The sequence below is a fragment of the Nelumbo nucifera genome, chromosome 5 (genome assembly GCF_055504915.1).
Source record: "Nelumbo nucifera cultivar China Antique chromosome 5, China Antique-T2T, whole genome shotgun sequence".
In the NCBI taxonomy this organism is placed as follows: Eukaryota; Viridiplantae; Streptophyta; class Magnoliopsida; order Proteales; family Nelumbonaceae; genus Nelumbo; species Nelumbo nucifera.
The window spans coordinates 43,097,905-43,106,712 of NC_142653.1; the positions used below are offsets into that span (position 1 = coordinate 43,097,905).

Sequence of the window (8,808 nt, forward strand, 5' to 3'; positions counted from 1 at the left end):
GTCGGACCCGTCGAAACCCAAAACTATTGACTCGGATCCGGACCGGCCGACATGGTACTAGTAGTTGGCCCAGCCGACCTCCAGTCCTATTTTAAAACTGTGTCTACCAACTAGCATTTAACTCAGCGGCAATCAGTTAGGTGACCTTCCTAATCGGATCAAACAGTAATTTACTCTGTGGGACCCTTATCTTCTTTTGCACCAATGAATATTTAACACGTGAAGCAAGGCTTGCCTTTTGATTTCACGACCTGCCTGATTAAAAGTTTCTACAGTCTTTGTGAATTGTGATTAGTGAGTACTCCGAATGAAGTCAAGGGATTTTATTAGTCAACGAATTTGGTGGCTTGGATGGTAAAGTTTGAGTTTAAAGTAAAGGATATGATGGTCATTTTATGAAGGAAAAAGAAGAAATTTGTAATTTCCCCTGGACAGGGGTAGGAAAAAGGTTTTCGCCTCTTTCCAAAAAGTGAGGCGTGCCGATTGTGAAAAGAGATCCCGCCGCGAATTATTTATATTTCCAGAAGGAGACGAAAAGAAAAGCATTCGAAGACTTCCTATAAGAAGAAGAAGAAGTAGTAGATGCCGGCATTTTGCAGAGAGAGCAAGAAAGAGTTCTTAAGTCGAATGCTAAAGACTCAGAAACCCCAGCCAGAGACTGAACTAGAGAGTGGAATTAGGGTTTCTCTGCAACGTCTTCGAGTCCATCCTCAACTTTTCCAGGTCAATAAGGAAAAAGAAAACTGCAGTCTTTCGATTTGTTCATGTAATTGAAAACTTCTAGAGGCATTACTGTGCTTGGTTGAGTTGGTTTGTTGGATCTTGTATTGTTTTTACGTGAGTTGAGGGTATAGAATCTTGAATTGCATGGACGGGGGTTCGGATTTGCTTGCTCTGTTTTCTTTTCTGTTTCCTCTGTTTTTGTATGTTACGAATTGCTTCTTTGGGATTTCGTTTTAAGATTTTGCGGTTGGTTATTATCGTTTCCCAGTTTGCAAATTTTGCTCATTGACTTCTTTCGGTTTGGTTTTAGATTGTATCGATCTCTGGTTTCTTGGATTGGTTGCATACGGAACTAACCAGATTGGGTGCAGTTCAGGTCCTTTTTTTTGGTTCGGTATATAGATCGTTTAAATGGTTTTGCATAGGATATTTGTATCTACTGTTTTGTCTAGTCAAACAATTCTGTTTTTGATTGTTTCTTTCTGTAATATTAGCTTGCAATTGGCTTTTTTCTGCAACTATTTTGAAATCTATTGAGCATGGGGAATACTTAGGTGCCATTTTTCACAGTATCATTTCTTATTTGCCTCTGTGAATGGTTGTTCCCTTGTCATTTTTATGTGAAAATGTTAATTGTTATCAATTAAAAAGAATAGTTTACCTTGGCACGTCATACTGGGCTGAAAGAGAGTTTCTTCTCTATGCTCGTACTTCAGTAGACGCTTTAGGCAACTTACTGCTGTGCGTGTGATCCAGTTGCTCCCAAATGAACACAATATCCCAAGGTTCTTTTATTATCGTTTTTTCAACAGAACTTGATAAATTCATTGAGAATTCCACTCCTTTTGTGTGACATAATGAAATTGAGGAATTCCCAGACATATGTAATGATTTTTTTTTTCATTGATGGCAGTTGACTAATTATTGATTAAGATCAATTGGCAAGATGATTCAATTAGAAGTTATTGGTGTTCCGATGTCAACAACATTCTTCTTTTATCTTCTATAGAAGCTAACTACTAAAAAAAGTCTCCTGTAGAAGCTATGGTGTTGTAATGTTAATATCATTCTTCTTTATCTCCTAACTCCATATATACTTGCGAAAAATAATAGTGGACTTATAAGTCTTACTGGTCATATATTCTCTTGCGTTTTTCTCTTTTTCTTTTCCATTTTTTTTTTCTCCTGATTTCTGATATTCTTTTATTTTTTAGTGTTTTCTGTCCTTTTGGTTACATATCTTGAATAGTTTCATGGTTTCAGGTATTCTTCTTGAGGTCTTCTTGACGTTGGACATTGTTGAATGAATTGGATGTAGTAGAAGACTGAGGTGGAGAAGAATAAATTAGGTTGATAATGACAGATTTGTTCTTTTTACTCTCGAGGATCCTTACCATCTTGGATGGTTATGGTCCATTTATTTTTGGATGGCTAGTAACTGGATCATTTGGACTGCTAGCTGTTACATATGCATTCCTTAAGTGGCAAAGAAAGACATCGCTGAACTGGGTTAAAGCTGCTGCTAGAGCAAAGAAAAAAGTTTGGAAGAGATTGAAAGTTCCCCTATCGCCTCATACGTGGATAGAAGATTTTGCTTATGGTGAACAGCCTTCCACATGCTGTGTATGTTTAACTTCACTGGTGTCCCCTCAAACTGTAGGTGCAAAAGCAGCGTCACATTTTCCTCTTCATAGGTGCTCTGTTTGTGGTGTAGCAGCCCATTTCTATTGTTCCCAGTTTGCAGTAAAAGATTGCAAGTGTGTGGCACAAGCCGGCTCATCACATCTGATGCACCATTGGTCAGAACAGTGGGTTAATTTAGATGAGAATTCTGAGTTGTCTGCTTTTTGCTACTACTGTGATGAGCCATGTGGTATTCCTTTTCTTGATGCATCTCCCACTTGGCATTGCTTGTGGTGTCAATGCCTCATACATGTCAAATGCCATGCCAAAATGGCAAAAGAATCTGGTAATATTTGTGACTTGGGTCCCCTTAGAAGGCTTATCCTTTCTCCACTCTCTGTCAAAGAAGAGGATGGGGCAACTACTACCAGTGGAATGCTGAGTTCTATCACTAAAGAAATTATAGCTTCATCTGTCCGTGGACAAATTAGGAGAAGACGCCAGCGAAACAAAAATGGAAGCACTCGTTCTGCCTTTTATGAGGCCCCTAGCTGTAAAATGCAGGATGTTTCTGGTGCAAATACAACTCTTGGAAGTGTCCTTAATGGGCTTGTTGGTTTTGATAAGTCATCCAATGGAAAAAGCAGTGATCACTTTTTCAAGAAGAATGGTAGAATGCCTAGTATTAAAGGTGCCAAAAATGGATTGGTGTGTAAAAATGGAGGAGGTAATAATATAGGTCATGTTAGGAGTTATAAATTGGTAGATTTGCCACAGGACACAAGACCTCTTCTTGTTTTCATTAATACCAAGAGTGGAGCCCAATATGGATCTTCTCTACGGAGGAGATTAAACATGCTATTAAATCCTATACAGGTGAATTTTCGGCCTAATATCTTCTCTTCGTTATTAGATTGCTTACTGACTGATATTTTGGATTATTCCTACTTACTCTGATCTCTATTTGTAGGATGTTAGATAAAATAGCCAATGGAACTTAAAGTAGGTGTATCCATTTTAAATATTGCGGTGATTGTGGAATGGCATAGTGTTGCTTGATATGTTTTCCCTAGATAACTTGTTAGTGTTGGCCTAAGAACTGACATTAAATTAAGAAGACATTGGGCTTATCACCTAAAAACTTTTAAATTGAATAAATGTTGATGTTGTAGGTCAGAGATTTAAAGTTCAACATTTTGTTTTAGTCCAGTTGTTTCAATTCATACTTAATAGCTTTATGTTCAAGGAAGTCTCATGTAAATAAGTAAATTTCTTTCTGGTATTCGATTTCTGTAGTCAGCAGTTTGAATAGAAAACTTGGTGTTCTGGGTGGTTTATCTTGATCTAGTCAACATGTCTTAACTTTCTCATTTAATCCTTCCAAGATTCAATGTTGTCATCATTAACTTCAAATAAATCTTCGATGAATCTTGATGTATCTTCTGAGCATTCCCAGTGGATTGTGAAACATCAAATTCATTATAATGTCTTTATATTGGAAAATTAAATATCTTCCTGTTTGCACTAAAGTTATCTTAGAAACGTAGAACTAGTTCCCCTTTGAATCTACTTTCAGTTCTGAGGTATATGCCGCTGTTGGGAAGGTCTGTCTTGCTTTCTTGAGCATCTTTCTTGTGTGTGTGTGTGTGTCTATATATATATCTGTGTGTGTATATAAGTTGTTGTCCTTTCTGGGGTATAAACAAGTATATCATTATCTGACCTCAATCTTTCTGCAAGCACAATCTCTGTAAAATTCTTATTTATTAAGAGCTTATATATTTACTCTGTATTCCTCAACCTTTTTTTATTGTCATAAATTTCCTTTCTATTGGAGTTTGGATATTATATAATTCATGGATTGTATTCATCGGATAACCATAAGAGCAATTTTTAAAATGGATGTAGTTTGTATATTGATTCATTCCCTTTTCAACTGAGAATTTTCAGAATACATAAATGTATCATGTGTGCTGATCTTAGCTTAATTCCATTGTGGTTAACTGCAGATTTTTGAACTTTGTCCTTCCCAAGGGGCCGAGGCTGGGTTGAAGTTGTTTGAAGCTGTTCAGTATTTTAGGGTTCTGGTTTGTGGTGGAGATGGTACTGTTGCCTGGGTTCTTGATTCCATTGAGAAGCATAACTTTGAATCACCTCCACCTGTTGGTATACTTCCTCTAGGCACGGGAAATGACTTGTCTAGGGTTTTGCGGTGGGGAGGAGGTTTGTCTTCAGTTGAGGGTCAAGATTGGTTAGGTAATGTTCTTCATGACATCAATCATGCAGCAGTAACAATGTTAGATCGCTGGAAAGTTAATATCAAAGAAGAAAACCAAGAAAGTAGTCCCAGAAAAGTACAATCAAAGTTCATGATGAACTATTTGGGTATGCTTGTTGATATTATTACTGCTGTTGCTGTTTGTTACTTTTTTTTGCCAATTGTTACTTGAATCTGTTTAATCAATGATGGGTATTTTACTTATTTATTTATTTATTATACAGGCATTGGCTGTGATGCAAAGGTTGCATATGAATTTCACTTGACTAGGGAGGAGAATCCTGAGAAATTTTACAGCCAGGTAGTGATCTTGTCATTATAAACTTAGTTATGTCTCTGGCCACATGCTTGCATATCTTTCTTTTTCCTTGACATTTTTTATGTCCAATTTTGAGTGGCCTTATTTAGGCTCAGTTGCTGGAATAACTTTGTTATTATAAATGATGCACTGCAGTATTAGAGGTGTAGGAACATTATGGTTCAAAGTTGGCTATAATCTTGAATGATTGTCTACCATAACACCTGGTGGCAGTTCAGTAGGATTCTCAAGAGAATAAGTTTTGACCTTTAAAAGCACAGACACAGACAATGTTTAATTGCAAGTTTGACCTTTAAAAGCACACAAAGTTTAATTGACTTAAGTATAACTAAAATTTGATTGCTGGAACGATGATTTAATTAGAATCATAATGGCCTTTGGTTTGAGTGTTCGTTGTAAGGCCTCCTCTCTCCAATTAGCAACTGACATAAATCATAGTAAGTTATTAAAAATAGTTGCTTCCATTGTTTGGCCAACTTAATGGAGCATTGATCAAATCTGACATATAGAGAAACTGAATGAAAAATGGGATTCAAACATGCCAAGGATCTGGGATGTGGTCATTTGCTAATGAAAGTTTTGGGATGGCGTGTGTGTTTGATCTGGTTTTGGTGGTGAGTCTACCACTAGTGTTTATTTTTCCATGCAAGTCCATTGATGTGGATGTATACATTTACTTGTTTCTGCTTTTGTGGACAGAAAATGTTATGTAACGTTTTCCAATTAAATGCTAAAATTATATTCTTTTCTCCCTGAATTTTTGCCTACATATTGACCATCTTTTTGGTGATGATGATATTGGCTAGCTTTGGATCATCATGCCCATGCCAATTAGTCTATAGATTATGCTCAGAGTTCTCTCTTTTTCATGTGTCTATACTCAGTATTGTACCTTTCTTCAACATATTTGTCTTCTGGTTAGTAATACTAGTTCATGATAGCTTGGGAGTCTTCTATATTGTTACTGGCAATTGTCTTTTTGCAACTCATAGATAATGAAGCTTAAGAGTAAGAGACTAATGAATAAACTGTTATTGAATTGAGAGACAGATCCATAGATTCATGCCTCTGTTATTCTATACAGTAACAGAACTTATAGCTAGCAAGATTAAGTAGAGAGGTCAAAGGCTAGGACAAGTTGCCTGCCTATCAGGTATTATTAGAAGCGGCAGGAACGCTAAGACCGATAAGAGTTCAAACATGTTGACCACTTAGCTCTAAATATTAAACATTTTTTTTTCTTTTGTTCTTTTCTGAATTTGGAACATAGAATGGCATAACACTTTTATTTCCTCGTGATTAGCTAATATGCAAATATTCATTTTGTAAACTAACCAATAATTCACTCAGCAGTTTGTGAATAAACTACGTTATGCAAAGGAAGGTGCCAAGGATATAATGGATAGAACATGTGCAGATCTACCATGGCAAGTTCGTCTTGAAGTAGATGGAAAATATATTGATATCCCAAAGGTGAAGTCACATTTTTTCTTGTTGTTTTGTCATATTTTCACACAATTCTCTAGTTTGTTTCACCATTTTTTTCTCACAGGTCAACAATCATATGGTTATTCTCTTTAAATCCTCTCATATCTTATCTCTTTTTTGTTCTTTACCTTCATTTAACAGGATGCCGAAGGTGTAATTGTACTTAACATAGGCAGCTACATGGGTGGAGTAGATCTTTGGCAAAATGATTATGAACACGATGATGATTTCAATCTTCAGTCAATGCACGATAAGGTTCTGGAGGTTGTATCTATCTGTGGAGCATGGCACCTAGGCAAGATTCAGGTGTAATTTTCTTGCCCTCTTTCTCTTTTCTTTTTCCTTCTATGTTAAAAACCTCCCATAACCAAGTCTTATTAGTTGTATTGCCTAGAGAAATTTGACACTCTTTGCCTCTTTACCCCTTCTGATTAATAAATAAGTAGTAAACAGAAGATAAGTAAAGGCTGTTGGATGTGCTTTTCCACTAATTTAGAAACATCATTGCTCATGAAAACCACCATTGCATATAGTTACTTTTCTTTATTTTTATTGAAGTTCTCTTGAAATTGTTTCTTGGCTCACATGATGATTTTAACTGCAAGAATGTCTGATTGGTGAAGCCTTTTATATTCTGCAGGTTGGACTTTCCCAAGCTAGGAGGTTAGCCCAAGGAGAAGTTATAAGAATACACATTTCCAGTCCTTTCCCTGTTCAGATAGATGGGGAGCCATTTATCCAACAACCTGGTTGTTTAGAAATTACACATCATGGGCAGGTACTATTTACTTAGTTTTTATCTATTGAAACAGGCTGTATGCATACATGAGCTATCATGCAAACCAAATTCTTGTAAACAGGGTGTTTTATTTACATCAAGTAGGGGGTTGAATTTGTTACCTAAATATGGCTTGGATTGGAGACAGGCATGAACAGGTAGGTGTCTGATATGGAACTTGCGCTAAAGATGGAAATGTCCAAAACAGGGGCACCCACATTTTGAATCTGCTTTGCATACTTGGGTTATGTTTATTAGTTGTCCCCTATTCAAGCTTTTAAATAAAATGGACAAAGATGAATCTGAACACGAGAGCCAAACTAACCTTGTATGACTGTTAGACCGTCTCCTTTCCATGAATTTTAGATATGCACATACCGAGTGGTATGTTACATGCATTCAAAACCCCTGTCTCGAAAATCAAGTACATTTGACCTGCTCCCTTTAATTTCTTTCTGGTACATGGAGATCAATAAGCATCATCAAAACATAGGCAATTTAAGTATGAAAATTAGGACAAGGATTTAGCTAGGCAGCATTGGGTTCTCTGGTTCTGTTGAGTTTGAGTTTCCATTTATTTTCAGTTATCAACCGGGTCCTAAACTAACTTAAAAATGCAACATATAGCTTCATTTATACATGTAAGACATGCATGCTCTTGTTTTTCAATGAGACTGACACTGGTTTTTTGTCTTGTCAGATGTTCATGTTAAGAAGGGCATCTGAGGAGGAACCCATAGGTCATGCAGCTGCTATAATGACAGAGGTATTAGCAGATGCTGAGTGTAATGGTGTAATCAATGCAGCTCAGAAAAAATTACTTCTCCAGCAAATGGCTCTCCATCTCTCTTGACTACAACATTTTAATTCTGCTCTTCTTTCTTCACGGCTATTTTTGCTTTATTGATATGCTTTTTCGACCCAGGTGATCTGGGCCATTTGAATATCACTTACCCACTAGGTTTCATACAAGGAAGTTGTTCATAGAGAGAGAGAGATTGTATTCTAGAAGATCGAAGAAAATAGGAGAGATTATATTCTAGAAGATCAAAGAAAATAAACCTCAGAGAGAGAGATTGTATTCTAGAGGATCGAAGAAAATAGGAGAGATTTGTAAAAATATAACCAAATCTAGTGAAAAAGGAATACTTATAAACAAGAACGTTCTTGTTTTTTCTTATTTCTTAAATACTCCACATCAGCGAAAATAATAAAAAAAACTTATGAACAATGTTTCTTTCAAAACAATGGTGAAAACATTCACTTTGGTTCAGAAAATACCCGTGTGTTTGGAACCAATAAAAAGATGCTTTCAACAACTTAAACATATTATCATTTTCAAAGGGCTACTAGTGACTTTGGGATCTTGGTTCCAAAGTATAAATAAAAATAAATAAGGCGAACTAAAGTCCAGTTGATCAGAATCTTTGTCCAACTATTATGTGCTCTTTTTGAAACATGACATCAGAACCACAAAACAACTGCCACATCAGCAAAATTAATACCCTAGAAGAAGAATATGCATTTTTTTGTTTTAGTTTTAGAAACCAAAAATATGCATCACAATCAAGTACATTTTCCGCTATTTTCTTTTTCTTG

General features: G+C 36.1%; 1 protein-coding gene across 2 annotated transcripts; it reads left to right on the top strand.

Annotated features, from left to right (window-relative positions):
* The first annotated feature begins 542 nt into the window (after positions 1 to 542).
* Positions 543 to 8,389, top strand: LOC104587031 (diacylglycerol kinase 2-like). Of its 2 annotated transcripts, none has more exons than XM_010244461.3 (8): positions 543 to 723; positions 1,987 to 3,222; positions 4,356 to 4,731; positions 4,849 to 4,925; positions 6,297 to 6,416; positions 6,573 to 6,737; positions 7,072 to 7,209; positions 7,910 to 8,389. In XM_010244461.3, the coding sequence occupies exons 2-8, from the start codon at positions 2,080 to 2,082 to the stop codon at positions 8,060 to 8,062; spliced, it is 2,172 nt and encodes a 723-aa protein (XP_010242763.1). In that variant the 5' UTR covers positions 543 to 723; positions 1,987 to 2,079; the 3' UTR covers positions 8,063 to 8,389. The 2 variants fall into 2 exon arrangements, with proteins under 2 accessions (XP_010242763.1, XP_088744677.1); XM_088888551.1 differs by having other exon boundaries at positions 630 to 766.
* Positions 8,390 to 8,808: the final 419 nt, after the last annotated feature.

Bases quoted from the DNA above. Each gene is read 5' to 3' on its own strand.
- LOC104587031 (XM_010244461.3), top strand. From the start codon at position 2,080: ATGACAGATTTGTTCTTTTTACTCTCGAGGATCCTTACCATCTTGGAT. The intron at 4,732-4,848 runs GTATGCTTGTTG...TTTATTATACAG, and splicing joins GTTCATGATGAACTATTTGG to GCATTGGCTGTGATGCAAAG. The intron at 4,926-6,296 runs GTAGTGATCTTG...TTCACTCAGCAG, and splicing joins CTGAGAAATTTTACAGCCAG to TTTGTGAATAAACTACGTTA.